The following is a 21,399-nucleotide window of genomic DNA, read 5'->3' on the forward strand; positions in this document are numbered from 1 at the left end:
AATAAGTATTTACTCTTGAGTTTTTTAAAAAGTTGTTCAAGGGATATTGGCTGGGTCAGCATTTACTGTCCATCCTTAACTACCCAGAGGGCAGTTAGGAGTTAACAACATTGCTGTGGGTCTGGAGTCCCATGTAGACAGGGTGGCACAATGGCTCATTGGTTAGCACTGCTGCCTCACAGCGCCAGGGACCTGGGTTTGATTCCAGCCTCAGGTGACTGTCTGTGTGGAGTTTGCACATTATCCCCGTGTCTGCGTGGGTTTCCTCCCACAGTCCAAAGATGTGTAGGTTAGGGTGGATTGGTCATGCTAAATTACCCAATGTTCAGGGATGTGTAGGTTAGGTGCATTAGTCAGGGATTAAATGTAGGGGAATGGATCTGGGCAGATTACTCTTCGCAGGGCCAATGTGGACTTGAAGGGCCTGTTTCCACACTGTAGGAATTCTATGATTACAACAGACTTCCTTCCCTAAAGGGCATTAGTGAACCAAGTAGGTTTTTATGATAATTGACAGCAATAACACAATCACCACCAAACCATTCAACTTTAATTAATTTTAAATTTCACCATCTACTATGGTCAGAGTTCAAACCCTTGCCCACAGAGCATTATCTTGGGTTTTGGCTTACCAGTCCAGTCTCTATACCACCACTTCCCCTTTCTGTAGGTTAGCTTAACCACACTAGTGTAGAAAACATAAGTGGATGAAAAAGAGAATATAAAGTAAAGGGCTTACATTTATCTAGCAACTTTCACATCCTCATAACATCCCAAAAAGCTCACAGCAAATTGAGTAAAGTATACACAGTGTTGAAACTTTTGCCCAAATTTAGCTTTCGAATTCATGTATTTAAGAAACCTCAAGTGCAGTTCTGAGGGAGTGCAACACTGTTGGAGGTGCTGTCTGACAGATAAAAAGTTATGAGTGTGGTGCTGGAAAAGCACAGCATGTCAGGCAGCATCTGTGGAGCAGGGGAATCGATGTTTCAGGCATAAGCCCTTCATCACACTCTTGACTCTAACCTCCAGCATCTGCAATCTTCACTTTCGCCTTGATAAAAAATTACATATGGGTATTTAAAATCCCATCTCCACCAGGCAAGTTCTCTGCTGTGTCCAGGCCAACATTTGTCCTTTCGCCAAATTAATTGAATCAGGGGATCTGAGTATTATCACATGACTGTTTGTAGGAGCTTTCTGTGTGTAGATTAGCTGCCGAATTTCCTTCATTGTCTGCGAATCACTCTGAGGTGCCCTCAGATGGTGTAAATCACTCTGGGAATGGAGGTTCTAACTGCAGGTCAGGTGTATTGTGCTCTGTCCTACCCTGAGGTGGTACACACTCTGTATGCCACCAACGCTGCCATTTCTATATCACTTCCCCCTCTCCCTTCACATCCCACAAACCCCCAGGAGAGGCAACTAAAAGGGGAACAGCTGTGGGGAGGGGAAAGGCGGGTGAAAACTTTCCATACTTTCTCAAAGTCTGGGGGCAAGGCAGTTTGGGGATGATTAGCCCATTGCCTTCATTACTGCCCAATAGGAGCCGCTTGGGTTGACTTTCTCAGCAAATCACAGGCCTCGGAGGTCGGCAGTTCTGGGTCCTAAGGTCTGCCCCTCCTCAGGACAACCACAAAAGGGTTGAGTTTATTTTTACACTTTTCACATATAGAAAGGGGTTCAACAGCAAAAGGCTTTCATAGACCACCCCCCTTGCCCTTGGACTCAACCCTGGCCACTGACGAACCTCATATTGAGGCTGCTTCCACCCCCCCCCCCCCCCCCCAACCTCCCCACCCACCCAGGAGAAAGGTTCTCCCACTGGGGACAGTGGCCATCTGCTCGAGAGACGGTCATTTATGGTCCATTAAAGGGGGCAGCACCTCATTAACCCCAAGCCATGGAAAGTGGACGAGTATCTTTCAACTGGTCCGACCTTTCCCATTCTGGCCAGTTCCAGGGAGGGTTGTGATCACACCCAGCCTCTGTCTGAGGCCAAGAGGTGGAGACACCAGCTGTTGAATGGCAAAGGCCAGACAAACCCTTCTGAGGGCAAAACGGAGCTTTGGGACAGGGTGGGAGAGGGCTAACCAGACCCGGCTGCAGCCTAGACTTGGGCAAAAACCAGACACGGGGGGGGGGGGCAACAGGAGGAGACCCGCAGGGAGAAAATAAACCGAACAAAAAATGAATAACCACTGAGCAGACTCAAAGGAAAACGCACCAAGAACGCAATGAGGAAACCTCTTTCAAGCATCGAGCCCGCTCACGCTGAGTCGTGAAGGGTTCCTGGCGAAGCAGGGACTCCCATCAGTTAGTCCTGAGCTTTTCAAATCAATCACGGAGAGTTGGTGCTGCCAAGCCAATATTTATGACCCAGCCTTGTACAATGTCGTCATTCACTCAGCCATTTCAGAGTGCAGGGGCTGGAGTCACATGCACGATAGAGTGGGGACCCTTCCCTAAGCCCAGGGCTCATTAGTCAACAGTGGGGCTTTCTGACAATCAGGGACCGTTGTCATGGTCACCATCACAAAGCTAACTTATACAGTACTCCATGTTCATTTTGTTAAAAATGTTCAGATACTACCGGCTGCTATGGTGACCTGTGAACTCAGTAATACCCAGGGCACTATCCTGCATGTTGCCCAGTGACCATGTCATTCACTGGTGTAGATAGTCATGACTTGTTATGTTCTAACAAGGAAGGAGAAAGCGGGAACTTGCGTTTGGAAATGAGTTTCATTAAAACATATCCCACAGTTTCCTCGTTCACAACATCACTGGAACCGAACTCAAAACTGCCGTGAGCAAGATTCTGACACAAGATGTCCACTCTGAGGCGGCCTGATCCACAAGAGTTAAGACAAAATGTAGATGACTGCCCAACCTTCTCAAGTTGGGAGATATCTCCATAGCAAACATTTCAGTTTAGGTTAAATTCAGGGACAAAAAGTACCTTCCTTTTTAATGAGGTGATTTATAAACAAGCAATGTTACCAGACTTGTCCTGCCGTCTCCTCTTTGCCTGAATATTGAATATCTATGTTCCTCCACCAAGAACAGTTATCACATTGTGGCTTCATCTAAGATCACCATCCAACTTCAAAAAGACGGAATTCTACCAATTACAATGGAGCACACCATAACTGCCTGGTTTGTACTTGCAATTATCATCAGGTGAAGAACCCTAATATTGGAAACCTGAAGGTTGGCTGTCCACTATAGCATGGGTTAGAGAGAGCAACCACTGTCCCATCAAACTGTCCGAGCACAGGTACAGCACAGGGTTACAGAGCAAAGCTCTCTCTACACTAAACCCATCAAACACTCCCAGGGTAGGTACAGCACAGATTGAGATACAGAATAAAGCTCACTCTATACTATTCTTGATGAAGGGCTTTTATGCCTGAAACCTCGACTCCCCTGCTCCTCGGATGCTGCCTGACCTGCTGTGCTTTCCCAGCACCACTCTGATCTTGACTCTGATCTCCAGCATCTGCAGTCCTCACTTTCTCCTCACTCTACACTATCCCCGTCATCTGTCCCAGGACAGGCACAGCACGGGGTTAGATACAGAATAGCACTTCTGCACTGTCCCCATCAAACATTCCCAGGACAGATACAAAATGAGATTAGACACAAAGCCTCCTCCACACCAGGAAGGGCACAATGGGACTAGGTACTACTCTGTCCCAGGATAGGTGCAGCATGGGGTTATATACAGAGTAAACTCCCGCACGTTGTGTGCTCCACACTCGCAAGTGTCCCTTTAGTATCAGTGATTACTTCCTCTTTCAGGTATTAACTATCATGATCGTTCGGCATTGGGCTGATAATTGAGGCACAGATTTGTCACAAATTAACGCTGACCCCTGCAGCCAATGGCAGCTACTATTCCCAACCCTAATGGACATTGTGCCTTGGTAAATATTCAGTTCCCTTCAATTGCATTCGGACACAAAGTTATCAAAAGCCTTCCGCTCCAAAACGATGCGCTTCAGTTGAAAGCTACAAGTCACTTGGAAGCATTTGATCTGAATCGGTATAGAGTCAGGGAGAGATAAACCTGAACACAGCGGTCCAAAAGCCACGAGTCCAACATTGGACACACACCTCAAGTACAAACCCATCAATAATTGGTTCTCTTAACATTAAAACCCCAGGTGAGAGGATTCAATGTACAGTTAAACAGAGCTGCCCACAAACAGCTGATGCATAATAACCAAGGTTCCATATCATTCATGTCGAAACTACAATGAATTTCTATCATGAGAATGTTCCGGGTGAACATTTTCGGAATATGACCCATATTATTGGGTCTTGTGGTCCCAGTGACAGTGCCTCTTGCTTCAGGGCCTGGATTCAAATCCCATCTACTCCACAGGAATATCAGAGACCAGTCTGAACAGGTTTATTAACCGCATGTGTGACCAGTAACCTTCATTTAACTATATTTTATAGTTTTTTCGTTTGCAAAGATTTGAATACTAGTTAACATTTACCCAAGGTTAACCTGCGCTATGAGTCTGTCTACTTTTAGTTAGGAATGGGGTCTGCAGGCACTATTTCAGATATTTTAAAAGAATTTAAAAGTGAAATGTAGTTGGGGAGGGGGTGGGGAAGGAGCTGTTTTTTCGCACCCAGTGAGCAGATAATGGTGTTGATTGTCATGTCTCCTGGTTCTTACTCACTGAAGCCCCCGCCCGTTCACCAAACATTGTCTCTTTCACATACAAAAAAAAATCTCCTTTGTAACAGCTGAGGGCTAAGGAGCACCAGTGTTTGATTCTGGGTAGGGCACAGTGGGGGAACCAAAGAAATCCCAACCTCTGAAATCCAACTCCCAGCTGTTTCAGTCTTTTTTAAATAAATGTCTGCATCTTGCTCCCCCTCCCCTTCTCTCAAACATTCAACAGCTTGAGGCTGCTGAAATATAGGTTCCCAAATATTTTACATCCCGGTAGAGAAGGCACAGAGCACCAATCTTCCCCAGTGCAGAGTGAGCCAGACACCAATGTGAATCTGCTCAGGGACAGGAAAGTTGGGGTGGGGGGGGGTGGAGGTGAGGGAGGGTGGGGATTGATTTTGCTCCTTGCAGTAGGAACAGTTAATCCCGGCCAAATAACAGGCTTCTGTACAAGTTCAATTTCCGATTAAAATCACTGGATAGACAATCAGTCAGTAACCACATCGGAACTGTGCAGGAAGTTTTGACACATTTGAAATAGACCCAAATAGAATTTATTTTTTAAAATCCTAGTTTTATTTGAGTTTACAATCTGTATGAATCGTATTTGGGCTTTTAAATGAGAAGGGCGGTGACGTCATGGCTTTTCTCGCCCTGGGTTTTTAAGATTTTAGAAAGAAGAAGAATCGGATTGTTGTGGGAAGGGGATCGGAGAGAATTTCTGTTGTAGGGGCGCTGCGATCAAAACACTCTGAGGACACATTTCATTCAGTTCTGTTCTCGTAACGAAGGGGAGCTCTGCCAGAGAGTAGTCATGTCCCTCCCCCACCCTCACCCCTTCCCCAATTCTCTCTGTTTATTGCAGTCCAGCCTCCTAGCCCAGCGCCGAGGCGTTACTAACCTCCCCGGTTCCCTGCAATCCGACGGCTAATTGATGACATTGCGCCTCCTGGGAGTTGTACCGGCGCCTCGTCAAACCACAATTCACCGAAACAGATCTCGGGTCTTTTATCCGACTTGGACCCGAAATGAGACAACAACTTCTGTGAACCCGGGGGGGGGGGGACCTATAAATACAAGGCAACCTACACACTGCATTATCTTGTTTCATCTTCCTATCTGTATTTTTTTTTAACTGAAGTGTACTGGGGAGTGAAGTCCCTTCCTCAAACAATGGTTGTTCGCAAAATTGCATACCCCCCGCCCACCCCCCACCCCCATTTGAGACCAATCACCGGATTTGTTAATACTTGCAATGTCTCTTTCAGTGATGGTCTCTCAATATTTCTTTCATTCCAAATTGCTGTCCCCTATACCAATCTTACAGGCTTCAAGATTACTTGCTGTCATGGCAATGTATCCCCCTCGAAGCCCTTAGCCCCAGTCCCCCTCTTCCATTAGGGCTGTCTCTTGCAGTGACAGAGATTGGAACCATTCGGTTTTCTTGGTTTGCAGACCTAACCTATATATATATCAAGAAACATGTTCCCATTTTGTCTTTGGTAAGCTTTATTTCTGACACACCCAAAATGGCTGTTTCCTTTCTCATTGCAAAATAAGAGAAAAAAAAACAGTGCTTTATAAAACAATAAATGCTGCAAAACACAAAACAATATTTATTTTCAAAATAAACCCCCCCAAAATAACATTAGTGCTTCATAAAAACCATCAGGGCAGATTCCTCGCTCAATGATCTCTTATTGCCACGCTCGGTTCAGTTTACTTAAAATACCCCTGATTAATTGGTGCTATTGATTTTTCGGGGGTGGCGGTGGGGGGGGAGGGGTGGGCAGATGGAAATATATAGTATTCAGCATGTTATCTCGCTGCAGACCCGTGTTAACAGGAATTTGGATGCTGTAAATGAGAGAAGCAGAGTGCGTCAAACAGCACCATTGAGAGCATCCGTTTTGCTATTCATCCCATGTTCAGCTATCAGTCACACAGAATAAACATGGGGAGACAGAGGTGGAGGGGTGGACTGAATGGGGAAGGAATGGTGTAGGAGAGGAGGAAGGCGGAGGGGTGAAATACCTTCAAGACAGCAGGTTCTCCACAATCCCGAGTGGGTCATCACTTCTTCATTCTTTTTGCTGGTTTCATTTTCACTGACCGTCTTGCTTTTGCAAACCCCTCTAGAGTAAAGCCAATAGTCCGTCCCTACAGCAATGGTCATTAGACTGAAGGCTGCAAAAGCCCCCACCGTGGTCAGCAGCATCTGCACACCGCGATCAAACAGCCCCATAATTCTTCATTATATTCGCAGCCAGCACACAACACACACTTTCTCTCTCTCTCTCTCTCTCTCGCTCGCTCTGTCTCTCCTTTTCTCTGTCAGGTAGTTGAGAAAAGATTTCCCCCTTTCGAAAATGAAACAAAAAGGGGGAATGCAGACCAAACAGAAGGGGGCAAGGCGGGATCAATTCCAGTTACAATCCAATATCTCTGTTTATATATATCTATATATTTATAATTTGTTTTAGTAAAAAAAACAAAGAAAAGCCCCAAAAATAGATAAGTTAATCCTTTTTTCTAAAATTCTGATCCCCAGTTTCCATAAGTGATGGCTATTTTTGAGAGAGCTTCAAAAGATCGATGGCAGTGAGGAGCCGGGTCCGTGGAACTGCTCCTGTTCACAGTCTCGGCAAATCAAGCCAGATATAACGCAGCCGTCTTCAGCACTGGTGCCCAGACTTGCTCCCAACGCCATGAAATCCTCGCAGTCCTCTGACAAGCACGGGGTTGGTATGGTGTTTGGAGATAGATATTTCTTTCTGGCTGAGGTTAGTCTTGGAGAGGAGCGCGGCTGGGCGCCTTGCAGTTCATGGTTAGTGAAGGCATTTGAAGTGCCCAGCGCTGGTGCTGAAATGGACAGCTCCTTTTTAGACCATGTTATTGTCAGGGCGAATTACTGGGGCTCATTCTTTGTCTCTCTCCCTCCTGGTTTTCTCTCTTCCCCCTCACCTTCTTCTTTTCCCCGTCCTTTCTCTCTCTCTCTCTCTCTCCCTCTCCCTTCCTCGATTCCTATCGGTACCTGAAAATAACAGCTCCCAGGCTCCAGAGCACAAAAGAGGCGTTACGCTTCCTCCCCAACGTTCCTCGTCACTCCAACAGTACGTGCCCACAGCTCCCAATGCAGCTCTCTCACATCGCAATTAGACCGCTCTCTCTCTCTCACACACACACACACACACACACACAGACACACACACACAAAAAGGAGGAAAAAAAAATCGCATGGTTCCGGGCAAAGCGAAGTATAAATCAGCATGTGGAAGGGATTGTTCCAAATAAGTTACAACATCATGTGCCCAGTTACAAGCACTCATCTACCCACTCAAACCTAGAATCCACCAAAAGCCAGAAGGGAGTGAGGTAGGCAGAGGGAGTGGGGGCACCCAGCATAGAATAATAGGTAAGGTTTACAAGGATGTTGCCAGGGTTGGAGGGTTTGAGCTTACAGGGAGAGGCTGAACAGGCTGGGGCTGTTTTCCCTGGAGCGTTGGAGGCTGAGGGGTGATTTTATAGAGGTTTATAAAATCATGAGGGGCATGGATAGGGTAAATAGTCTTTTCCCCAGGGTAGGAGAAGCCAAAACTAGAGGGCATAAGTTTATGGTGAAAGGGGGAAGATTTAAAAGGGGGAACTTTTTCACACAGAGGATGGTGCATGTATGGAACAAGCTGCCAGAGGAAGTGGTGGAGGCTGGTACAATTACAACATTTAAAAGGCTTCAGGATGGGTATATGAATTGGAAGGGTTTAGAAGGATATGGCCCACATGCTGGCAAATAGGACTTGATTAATGTAGGATATCTGGTCAGCTCAGATTTGTTTCCATACTGGATGACCCTGTAATTACTAAATCTGATAGGGAATTCAGGAGAAACTGACCAGAAATGACTAATGTGGAATTTATTATCTCAAAGAGGGATCAAAGGAAAAAGCATTCAGGGAATGTGGAGTTAAATGACAAGAGCAGGCTTGAGAGGCTGAATGGCCTTCTTCTGCTCCTTTGCTCTTAAACAAAGAGAGAAGGAAATGTTGATAGACAGGAGGTATACAGTTGGGAAGATGCTCCTGCAAATCAGGAATGCCTTTGGTGCAAATTCTGTTCAACATGCTTCTGTTCAAACCATTGTGAACTAACTTTCCAACAACTCTCTTCTGAAGAATTCATACCAGATTCAATATGTTAACTCTGCTTCTTTCTCCACAGGTGCTGCCTGACCCATTCAATTTCTCCAACACTTTCTGGTTGTATTTCCCACAGCTCAATTACTGCTATTATAATACAAATACCATTCAAATTCAATTCTGAACCCTCCATAATGCTGAAGACAGATCTGGTTTCTTTATTCACTACTCAAGCAGCTAATGAAGACTGAGAATAGGGTGTTTGACAGTTTGATTTTTTTAAAAAATGTTTGGATCCAGAATGTTGGGATCAGTAACCCCATGAAGCTGTCAGATTGTCATAAGCAGGGGTCAAAAGTGTGGTGCTGGGAAAGCACAGCCGGTCAGGCAGTATCCACGGAGTGGGAGAGTCAACGTTTTGAACATAAGCTCTTCATCAGGAATCTTCATCAGCAGTCCTCACTTTCTTCTAGATTGTCATAAGCACCTAACTGATGTCCTCTTGGGAAGGTAAATGTCCAATTTTATCCTGTCAGGCACCAAATGTGACTCCAGTCCCACATCAGCATAGTGAATGAAGTGACCTAGCAACTAGAGGTGGGAATTAGGAAACAGTGCCCACTTCCCATGAATAACCTTTCTCTCTCTCCCCCTCACTCCCCTCTCTCAATGGTCCTGGGTGGTCGATTTCACCTTTAAGTGGCCATTTTGGGGCCATTTTTATCTTGTCATCACTTTTGTAAATAAGGAGGAGGTATGGTGGCTCAGTGGTTAGCACTGCTGCCTCACGGCACCAGGGATCCAGATTCAATTCCCACCTCAGGTGACTGTCTGTGTGGAGTTTGCACATTCCCCTTGTGTCTGTGTGGGTTTCCCCCAAGTGCTCTGGTTTCCTCCCACAGTCCAAAGATGTGCAGGTCAGGTGGATTGGCCATGCTAAATTGTTCATAGTGTCCAGGGATGTGCAGACTGGATGGGTTAGCCATAGAAAATGCAGAGGCAGGATAGTGGGGGGAGGGGGGTAATGCTCTGCAGAGGGTAGGTGTGGACCTGAAGAGTGAATGGTCTGCTTCCATGCTGTAAGGATTCTATGAAATTATATACAACTCAACAGAACCTATAACCCAGCTAATTGCATGGGGGCCACATTCAAAATAATCCAGCTCCCTCCAATTCCAAGGACAAACTGAGGACTGCAGATGCTGGCGATCAGAGTCTAGATTAGAGTGGTGCTGGAAAAGCACAGCAGGTCAGGCAGCATCTCAGGAGCAGGAGAATCGATGTTTCAGGCAAAAGCCATTTCTGATTAAGGGCTTTTGCCCCGAAACATTGATTCTCCTGCTTCTCAGATGCTGCCTGACCTGCTGTGCTTTTCCAGCATCACTCTAATCTTGACCTCCAATTCCAAACCCAGATATGGCATATAATGACATAAACTATCTTTGTGCTTACCACTTACAGAGGGTCATCAGGAAATACTGAAGCAGAGCCCAGTTTTTACCGACTTATCTCAATGATGTTTTGCTCTGCTTGTTTCAAGGAAGAAAGAACTTTGCCTTGGTTCAAACAAAGTAGATTTTCATGAAAATATTGCACCTAGGGAAGAATTTAATTTCATCGCTGTTTTCTACGTCACTTGTCGTGAATTCAACAGAAAACTATGGAAAGTTGCAGTGCAAATTGTTTTTAGTCATGGAAGAGGATGTATCCTGAAAAATGTATTGGGATAACAACAATAACAAGCTGAATTTCTATAGCACTTTTGATATAATTATAGTGTCTTAGAGATGTACAGCACACCTTAGAGATGTACAGCACAAAAACAGACCCTTCCAGTCTAACTTGTCCATGATGACCAGATATCCTAAATGAGTCTAGTTTCATTTGCCAGCACCCGGCCCATATCCCTCCAAACCCTTTCCTATTCATGTACCCATCCAGATGCCTTTTAAATTGTAATTGTACCAGCCTCCACCCTCTGGCAGCTCAGTCCATACACGCACCGCCTTCTGTGTGAAGCAAATTGCCCCTTAGGTCCCAATTAAATCTTTCCCCTCTCACCCTAAATCTATGCCGTCTAGTTTCGGACTCCCACAGCCCAGGGAAAAGACCTTGTCTATTTACCCTATCTATGCCCCTCATGATTTTATAAACCTCGATAAGGTCACCCCTCATCCTCCGATGCTCCTGAATTAAATGTCCTAAGTTGCTTTGCAGAAAGTATCTGATGAAAGTTTGCTACGTGCTGCATAAATACCAGGTCAAAAAAAGTTGGTTTTAAAGAGTGAAAAGAAGGAGGAGACTGAGGTGAAGAGGTAGCACAATTTATTTTGTCATAAAAGTTTCAAATGTGAATTTAGTCAGGTATTCACTGACTGAGTAACTACCAATAGTATTACAAATCTCAGGTTAACTGGAAAGCAACTCCATTATTGTCAGCTCTGTAGACAGTCCAGATTCATTGACAAACATTTTAATTTACACATACAGGATACACGATATCTCGTTATTTATCTTTGGTTGTCCAGAAATTCTTCAGATTATTTGTTCCCCTCTTCCATCAGGTAGGAACAGTGCAACTTTCAAACATTAACATCAGTCTTTGCACTAGACATTCCCAAAATAGGGACAGCATGAGGTTTGCTACAGAGTAAAGCTTCCTCTACAGTGACCCCATCAAACACTCCCTGGACAGAGACAGCACGGGGTTAGATACAGAGTTAAAGCTCTCTCTACACTGTCCCCATCAAAACACTCCCAGGACAAGGACAGCAAAGGATTAGATACAAAACCAAGTTCACTCTACACTGTCCCCACCAAACACTCCCAGGACAGGGACAGCACAGGGTTAGATAAAGTTCCCTCTACACTGCCTTATCAATCATTTCCAGGGCATATACAGTCCAGGCCACCTATAGAATAAGGCTCCCATGAACCTGTCCCATCAAAGTCTTTGCGTATATAGGTACAGAACAGGGTTTAATGCAAAATAAAGCTCCCTCCATAATGGCCACATCAAACACCCTCAGGGCAGACACAGATTAAATACTGTTCCAGCTCAGGTGCAGGTTATATATAGGATCAGTCTCATTCCCTTTGACTCATAAGCATTCTTGGGTGAGATACAATGGAAGATAAAGGCACAGATTAATTTCACAAGTTGGTGCAACACTGAGGGCCGAAGGGCCTGTACTGTGCTGTAACGTTCTATGTTCTATGTTCTATGTCTAATAAAGCCCACTTTACCCTGATCCCAAATTCTGATTAGTCATTCTGCATCAATGTGTCATCTCCTTCAGTATCTCAAGCTGACTGTTGTTCATCTGGACCTGAACGTCATTACCAATTCAAGACTAACTATGCTCAATTCGGTCCAATGGATATCAAACATGGGCTGAAATGTGGTCCATCTGTGTGCTTCAAAAACTCTCTATGCCAACCGCAGTCATCCCACCAAAATGTTCTACAGTCAACCCACAGCAAAGAAGTAAAATTCCTGGATTACAATCGAGTTCTCCTCAACTGGAGTCAGTAATTTTGATATTGAAATAGCCTAATGCTACTGAGATCAAATAGTAATCTCCCCAAGGAGCTGCTTGTTATGATTAGTATTGTTTTCAGAAGTTGTTATATATCCGAGAGGGAGATGAGTCTGTGCGGAAGGAAGCAATTAGGTTTGCAATTCTATCCTGAGCTTCAAGTGACTTTACAGACCTCCTTCAGATGTACTGTCATGGTTTGTGAAGTCATCTGAATCTCCCGTTTAAATTACCAACATCCTATTTCCAAGAACTATTGAGGTGACATGTTTCCCTGCTATGACCAGACAGGGTGAGGTACTTATGAAGAGAATTCGGAAAATAACAGCATGGAGCACGGTTAGACTCTCTCCAAGGACACTATTGTGTTTAGCAACTCCTAACTTTGCTGAGTTCTCGATCTCTGCAGTTCCTAAAGGAGGAGTCATTCTGCTTAGCAGCAAATTTAGATTGTCAGTGGCGTCGGCCAGATATGGGTCATTTTTTCTGCTGTGGCCGCGGATTATGTGGAATTTTCAGCACCACAGCAACAGACCATTCTATCCCAGCTCATCCACAGTGGTGTCTCTGTTCTATGAAAGCCTGCTCCTAGCTTGCTGATATCATCCTCTCAGCATACCCTTCCATTTATATCTCCTGGGTGAGTTTATTCAGGTTATCTTTAAATGCATCTGTGCTATATGCATCAATCACTTACAATGGTCACAGATTTCACATTCTCCCCACTCTCTGGATTTCTCCCAAATTCCCAATTGAATTTATTTGATTCCATTTCAGAAGACTAATAGCATGCTGGCCTTCATAACAAGAGGAATTGAGTATAGAAGCAAAGAGGTGCTTCTGCAGCTGTACAGGGCCCTGGTGAGACCACACCTGGAGTACTGTGTGCAGTTCTGGTCTCCAAATTTGAGGAAAGACATTCTGGCTATTGAGGGAGTGCAGCGTAGGTTCACGAGGTCAATTCCTGGAATGGCAGGATTGCCTTACACGGAAAGACTGAAGCGACTGGGCTTGTATACCCTTGAGTTTAGAAGACTGAGAGGGGACCTGATTGAAACGTATAGGATTATGAAAGGATTGGACACTCTGGCAGGAGGAAACATATTTCCGCTGATGGGGGAGTGCCGAACCAGAGGACACAACTTAAAAATACGGGGTAGACCATTTAGGACAGAGATGAGGAGAAACTACTTCACCCAGAGAGTGGTGGCTGTGTGGAATGCTCTGCCCCAGAGGGCAGTGGAGGCCCAGTCTCTGGATTCATTTAAGAAAGAATTGGATAGAGCTCTTAAAGATAGTGGAGTCAAGGGTTATGGAGATAAGGCTGGAACAGGATACTGATTGGGAAAGATCAGCCATGATCATATTGAATGGTGGTGCAGGCTCGAAGGGCTGAATGGCCTACTCCTGCATCTATTGTCTCTTGTCTATTGTCTATTGTCTATTGTCTAAGACAAGGTCTATAGATTGCATTCTATACCAGCATTTCCTGCATGACTGTCCCATCAAACACCTTTATTATTTTACACCTCAGTCCATTCAGCCTTTCTTAATTGCTCTAACCTCTTTATTGGTCAGAGTATTAAGTACAGGAGATGGGAGGTCATGCTGTGCCTGTACACATTAGGCCACTTTTGGAATGTTGCATGCAGTTCTGGTCTCCTTCCTATCAGAAAGATGTTGTGAAACTTGAAAGGGTTCAGAAAAGATTTACAAGGATGTTGCCAGGGTTGGAGGATCTGAGCTATAGAGAGAGGCTGAATAGGCTGGGGCTGTTTCCCTGGAGCATCAGAGGCTGAGGGGTGACCTTATAGAGGTTTATAAAATCATGAGGGGCATGGATAGGGTAAACAAAGTCTTTTCCCCAGGGCGGGGGAGTCCAAAACTAAAGGGCATAGGTTTAGGGTGAGAGGGGAAAGATATAAAAGAGACCTAAGGGGCAGCTTTTTCATGCAGAGGGTGATACGTGTTTGGAATGAGCTGCCAGAGGATGTGGTGGAGGCTGGTACAATTACAATAATTAAAAGGCATCTGGACAGCTATATGAATGGGAAGGGTTTAAAAGGATATGGGCCGGGTGCTGGCAGGTGGGACTAGATTGGGTTGGGATAGCTAGTCAGCATGGACAGGTTGGACCGAAGGGTCTGTTTCCGTCCTTCTCTATGACTCTAAGACTCTTTGTGTGGCCCTCTCTCAATGATGAGTGAAAAGCAGGATTGCTGCTCTCTGAGCTCATTAACCCAAAGGGATCTCAAAAACATGTTTTAGGTTAATATTTTCAATGTTGGCCAGACTTGTTCAGAAACCTGCTTAATGTCCTGTCTGCTACTTTGGAAGAGTTTATAATAAGTCAATACAAGACCAATACTTGTGTTTCCATGTTTCTGTAGAAGGGAGAGTGGGACTTCAGTGGAGACACATGTTGCAGGGTAAGGGGAGTAAACAAAAGATTGGGATTATGCTGGGTGGAATATTAAAGTGTGTGGGAGTGGGGGAGATTACAGTGGGGTAAGATTTCTCAATTTTCTGTGGTGGGATTTGAACTAACAGTCTCTCATCTACTTGCCCATACTTCACAACAATCCCATCAGGCCAACCAGCCTCCATTCACAGTTTGGAGAAAGTCAACTCACACCAACCATCTTATGATCATCTGGAAGGACAAGGGCAGCAGATACATGGGAACACCACCCCCTGCAAGTTCCCCTCCGAGCCACTCACCATCCTGACTTGGAAATATATCGCCCACTGGGTCAAAATCCTGGAATTCCCTCCCTCAGGGTATTGTGGGTCTACCTACAGCACATGGACTGCAGTGGGTCAAGAAGGCAGCTCACCCCCACCTTCTCAAGGGGCAACTAGGGACGCTCATATCCCGCAAGTTATTTAAAAAAAGATAGATCCTGATATGTTCACAGGTGATATTTTTAAAATGCATACAAATATATTTTAAAAATCTACTTGATGGAACAGATTTTTTCTCTTTGCCATTTTTTTTCATTTTCATCATAAGGAGTTGGTATGTTTTTATCGTTCCTTACTTCAATTTATTTCAGAGATTTCACTGTAACTATTTTGGATATCTGGTCAGCACAGACAAATTAGACCAAGGGGTCTGTGTCCATGCTATGCAGCTCTAAGATTTCTCATTTCAATTCTTTGTCATTAGCTACACCCCTCCCCTCCCTCCCACCTTTTGCTTGCGTCTGGTCTCACATTCATCAGAATCCAGCCGTCCAGCATGTAACTTTGGGCAGTGAGAATTGACAGGGAAGTAGGAGCAGGAGTCAGAGGAGGCTGAGCAATGTCTCATACCAGCTTCACCATTCAATCAAATCGTGTCTTTTCCCACCTTTGTCCCATAACCCTTGATATCCTCAACCCATGAAGATCTACTGAGTGAAATAAAACAAAGAACCACAGATGCTGAAACTTTTCTGTCCCCATAAGTAAGCAAAGGCAACAGAGGAAGAGTTCTCTCGGAAGGCTCACTGGACTGGAAATATTAACTCCGTTTCTCTCTCCTCAGATGCTGCCCAGACCTGCTGAGTTTCTCCAGCAGTTCCTGTTTTTGTGTTAAAGATTTATGGTGCTCTAGATTGTAAACCACAGTTGACCCTCAGCATCCCCGTCCTGGGAGAAGAGATCTCACCCGAATTCATTAATGATTCTTTTACACTTATTTGATCCCAGGATTGGATTTCCCCACAAACAGTCCCTCTATGTTCCTGCACCATCAAACACATTCACTGTTTTACAGACATCTTAGAATCATACAGAATGGAAGCAGGCCATTTGACTCATTGTGTCCAAATTTACCCTCCAAACAGCATTCCACCCACCATACCCTTCCCTATCCCTGTAACCATCATTCTTCATGGCTAACCCACTTAGCCTGCACATCCCTGGACACAATGGGCAATTTCCCATGGCTAAACCACCCTATCCTGTATATCTTTGGACTGTGGGAGGAAACTGGAGCACCTGAAGGAAACCCACACAGACACAGGGAGAATGTGCAAACTCCACACAGACAGTTACCTGAGGGTGGAATCAAACCTGGGTCCCTGGCGTTGTGAGGCAACAGTGCTAACCACTGAGCCACTGTGCTGCCCTATCCCTTGGTCAACACAGAGACGGATTGTTGCCATCCTCAATGCTTTTAAAGTGTTTCCCGATCACATTCTGAGTTCTAGTTTTAAGGTTCAGCTTTCTAGTTCTTGAATCCTTGACCAGAGGCAATAGTTTGCCCATTTCCACTTGATCGAATGCCTTTATTAGATTAAATCCTTGGTTAAATCACCCTTCAATCTTCTAAAGCCTGTGATAATACGAGGCAGGGCTTTTGCAACTGGGTCCTGTGACCTCGTGCTCCAAACATCTCCATGTTTTAAGGGAAATGTGCATCAAGGAGCTGCAGTGAGTTGGTCCTATTGTTAATGTCTCTAGACAGTGACAAAAGGGATTGGAAGGTACAAGTCATTGTGATGGGCTGTGAGGGGAACACAGGTGAAAGTGAGGACTGCAGATGCTGGAGATCAGAGTCTAGATCAGAGTGGTGCTGGAAAAGCACAGCAGGTCAGGCAGCATCCCAGGAGAAGGAGAATCGACATTTCGGGCAAAAGCCCTTCATCAGGAACATGCAGATCAACGTGTTCAACAATGATAGGGTCAGGATTGGACCTGAAATTGGTGATGGGCAAAGGGAAGGGATAGATTTAGCAGTTAAAATCCCTTCCTCCCGTTTCAAATTCTCGACGATTAAGAGGCGCGGATATTTGAATCACACAAATGCCAGGAAGAAAATTAACACCAGCAGGGGAGGGTGGAATTAAACAGCAAGTTAAAATCCTTTCCCTGAGAGAATTAACCTCACTCCAGGCAGCTCCAGAAATTCTCACATTGAGGAGCACGCCCCATTTGCCTCCCAGAGCCAGGATGCTGAATCGTCAAAACTTCCTGGACAGAAACAGAGTTCGTTGAAATGGATGGCCACAGGAACCTCAAAGAAAGCAGTAACACCTTTAGATAATCAATTGTACCTTCCACATCCAGCCGTAACAGCTTCTCAGGCTTTTGTTGTGTCACTGTGAAAACTTAGTGAGTAATTAATGAGAGTAAATGCAACACATTGAAAATAGTGTAAATATTACACATGGTAAATACTACGCTGGGATTATACAGACTCCTTAAGTATAATAACTAACCTAGACTTGAGTGTAGGGAACAGCATTATAAACATTGCAGGAGATAGGTAACCTGGCATGATGGAGATCGTGATGAAGGTAGTTTAAGTTTCAGGATGACCTGGTCAGAACAGTGAACGGGGCAGGAATGTGCCCGGTGGAGTTTTATGCAGAAGGGAAAAAGCTATTCCCTTTTGGAAGTGAATAATAGAAAGGCGCGTGGACCATAAATTGCAGTTCCCTTGAGCAGAGAGCCCTGGCGCTCCACTTAGACACATCCCGAAGATGGCAAGATGATAAGGTGAATGGAAAAGTATGCAGGTGGCTTGGGTTTCAGTAGAGTGGAATGGGATATAGAACGACCAGAATGGGCAGGTGGTGAGAGAGCAAACACTGGACGAAACAGGCATGATCATTACCAGAAGGATCTACAGCTTGGAGGTTCAGGACAGAAACAGTCACATAGTCTTCGTGAAGACAAAGACTCAGTATCAAAGGAACATCAGAAGGTCAGTACAGTCAGTTCTGCTGTAACATGGGTTTCTTCAAAGTGAACCTTCCTTATCTGCACTGGTTATAAGGAGATTCCAACCCTGTTGATTAAAATGGCGCAGCTATTGCACAATTTTCTTATAACACGAGATTGCACGAGATCAGAACTATCACATTATATCAGAAACAGCTATACTGAGGGAGTGCCGCACTGTCGGAGGGTCAGTACTGAAGGAGTGCTGCACTGTCAGAGGGTCAGTACTGAGGGAGTGCTGCACTGTCAGAGGGTCAGTACTGAGGGAGTGCGGCACTGTCGGAGGTTCAGTACTGAGGGAGTGCTGCACTGTCGGAGGGTCAGTGCTGAGGGAGTGCTGCACTGTCAGAGGGTCAGTGCTGAGGGAGTGGTGCACTGTCAGAAGGTCAGTGCTGAGGGAGTGCTGCACTGTCAGAGGGTCAGTGCTGAGGGAGTGCTGCACTGTCGGAGGGTCAGTGCTGAGGGAGTGCTGCACTGTCGGAGGGTCAGTGCTGAGGGAGTGCTGCACTGTCGGAGGTTCAGTGCTGAGGGAGTGCTGCACTGTCAGAAGGTCAGTGCTGAGGGAGTGCTGCACTGTTGGACGGTCAGTACTGAGGGAGTGCCGCACTGTTGGAGGGTCAGTGCGGAGGGAGTGCCGCACTGTCGGAGGGTCAGTGCTCAGGGAGTGCCGCACTGTCAAAGGGTCAGTGTTGAGGGAGTGCCGTACTATTGGAGAATCAGTGCTGAGGGAGTGCCGCACTATCGGAGGGTCAGTGCTGAGGGAGTGCCGTAGTGTCAGAGGGTCAGTGCTGAGGGAGTGCCGCACTGTCAGAGGGTCAGTGCTGAGGGAGCGCCACACTGTCGGAGGGTCAGTGCTGAGGGAGCGCCACACTGTCGGAGGGTCAGTGCTGAGGGAGTGCCGCACTATCGGAGGGTCAGTGCTGAGGGAGCGCCACACTATCGGAGGGTCAGTGCTGAGGGAGCGCCGCACTATCGGAGGGTCAGTGCTGAGGGAGTGCCGACTATCGGGGGGTCAGTGCTGAGGGAGTGCCGCACTGTTGGAGGGTCAGTGCGGAGGGAGTGCCGCACGATCGGAGGGTCAGTGCTGAGGGAGCGCTGCACTATCGGAGGGTCAGTACTGAGGGAGTGCCGCACTATCGGAGGGTCAGTGCTGAGGGAGCGCCACACTGTCGGAGGGTCAGTGCTGAGGAAGCGCCGCACTATCGGAGGGTCAGTGCTGAGGGAGCGCCGCACTATCGGAGGGTCAGTGCTGAGGGAGTGCCGCACTGTTGGAGGGTCAGTGCGGAGGGAGTGCCGCACGATCGGAGGGTCAGTGATGAGGGAGCACTGCACTATCGGAGGGTCAGTGCTGAGGGAGCGCCGCATTATCGGAGGGTCAGTGCTGAGGGAGTGCCGCACTATCGGAGGGTCAGTGCTGAGGGAGCGCGGCACTATCGGAGGGTCAGTGCTGAGGGAGCGCGGCACTATCGGAGGGTCAGTGCTGAGGGAGCGGCGCACTGTCGGAGGGTCAGTGCTGAGGGAGCGCCGCACTATTGGAGGGTCAGTGCTGAGGGAGCACCGCACTGTCAGAGGGTCAGTGCTGAGGGAGCACCACACTATTGGAGGGTCAGTGCTGAGGGAGCACCGTGCTGTCAGAGGGTCAGTGCTGAGGGAGCACCGTGCTGTCAGAGGGTCAGTGCTGAGGGAGCACCGCGCTGTCGGAGGGTCAGTGGTGAGGGAGCGCCGCACTATTGGAGGGTCAGTGCTGAGGGAGCACCGTGCTGTCAGAGGGTCAGTGCTGAGGGAGTGCCTCACTATCGGAGGGTCAGTGCTGAGGGAGCGCCGCACTATCGGAGGGTCAGTGCTGAGGGAGCACCGTGCTGTCAGAGGGTCAGTGCTGAGGGAGCACCGTGCTGTCGGAGGGTCAGTGCTGAGGGAGCGCCGCACTATCGGAGGGTCAGTGCTGAGGGAGCGCCGCACAATTGGAGGGTCAGTGCCGAGGGAGCGCCGCACTATCGGAGGGTCAGTGCTGAGGGAGCACCGCATTATCGGAGGGTCAGTGCTGAGGGAGTGCCGCACTATCGGAGGGTCAGTGCTGAGGGAGCGCCGCACTATCGGAGGGTCAGTGCTGAGGGAGCGCCGCACTGTCGTAGGGTCAGTGCTGAGGGAGCGCCGCACTATTGGAGGGTCAGTGCTGAGGGAGCACTGTGCTGTCAGAGGGTCAGTGCTGAGGGAGCACCGCGCTGTCGGAGGGTCAGTGCTGAGGGAGTGCCGCACTATTGGAGGGTCAGTGCTGAGGGAGCACCGTGCTGTCAGAGGGTCAGTGCTGAGGGAGCACCGTGCTGTCAGAGGGTCAGTGCTGAGGGAGTGCCTCACTATCGGAGGGTCAGTGCTGAGGGAGCGCCGCACTGTCGGAGGGTCAGTGCTGAGGGAGCACTGTGCTGTCAGAGGGTAGTTGCTGTGATATATCCCTACCTCATCTGCCCCTTCAGCTTGACATGAAAAAACATGGATGGTGCCCTCTGAAGGGGCTGTTAACCCCAGTGTTTGACTCTGTAAACATTGTCAAGTGGGTGGTGTGCTGATTGTCCACTTCCTGGTGTGTGGGATCTTGCTGTGTGCAGATTTGTTACATTTTTTTCCTTCAGTACAACAGATGCTGCTCTGCAAAAGTAATTTATGGATTGTGAGGATGTGAAACGTGTGGTAGAAATGAACTTCTTGCTCAACCTGAAACCAAAGGCCAGTTTTATTTCTTTACTATCATCACTTCGGCAATTCCCCGAGCAGTAATCAAGGTGGTGCAGAGTTTCTGTGCAGGTTCTTGGTGTGACGTCAGCGGAGCAGGACCATCAAGCGAAGATAAGGAGGTGCCCAATGAATGGCAAGGCACTGGGCGGCTGAGAGGAACAGGGGGACTTTGGCCTGAAGGTGGTAGAGCTGGTTAGCAGGGGAGTTAAGAATCCGTAAGGGACTCCTGCCTTTCTCAGTATTGCTATTGATTATAAAAACAGTGAGGACTTTGGTTGGAGGACTTTGGTTAGACCACAGCTGGGCTACTGTGTGCAGTTTTGGTCTCCGTGTTGGAGGAACGATGGTGATTGGTCTGGAGGGGGTGCAGAGAAGATTCCCTAAGATGCTGGCTGGAATGGAGCAGTTCAGTGATGAATAAAGGCTAGATAAACACAGACTGTTTCCTTTGGAGGAGGGAAGGCTGATAGAGGTGTGTAAGATTATGAGGGACATGGACTGAGGGGGAGTAAAAGCAGCTGTTCAGTCAGAAAAGGACATACATTTAAGGTGAAAGGTGGCAGGTTAGAGGGGGATTTGAGGATGGTTT

At 47.0% G+C, this 21,399-nt stretch overlaps 1 protein-coding gene across 1 annotated transcript in view; it reads right to left on the reverse strand.

Moving 5' to 3' along the window:
• The window catches only part of cacng2a (calcium channel, voltage-dependent, gamma subunit 2a), a 130,001-nt gene extending 122,289 nt beyond the window's left edge, over positions 1 to 7,712 (reverse strand). Inside the window, exon 1 of the mRNA XM_072588906.1 lies at positions 6,728 to 7,712. Coding sequence (XP_072445007.1) covers positions 6,728 to 6,938 — 211 coding nt within the window. The 5' untranslated portion in view covers positions 6,939 to 7,712. The remainder of the gene's footprint in view (positions 1 to 6,727) is intronic.
• Between the last annotated feature and the right edge of the window lie 13,687 nt (positions 7,713 to 21,399).

Source organism: Chiloscyllium punctatum, chromosome 18, assembly GCF_047496795.1.
Source record: "Chiloscyllium punctatum isolate Juve2018m chromosome 18, sChiPun1.3, whole genome shotgun sequence".
Taxonomy (NCBI): domain Eukaryota; kingdom Metazoa; phylum Chordata; class Chondrichthyes; order Orectolobiformes; family Hemiscylliidae; genus Chiloscyllium; species Chiloscyllium punctatum.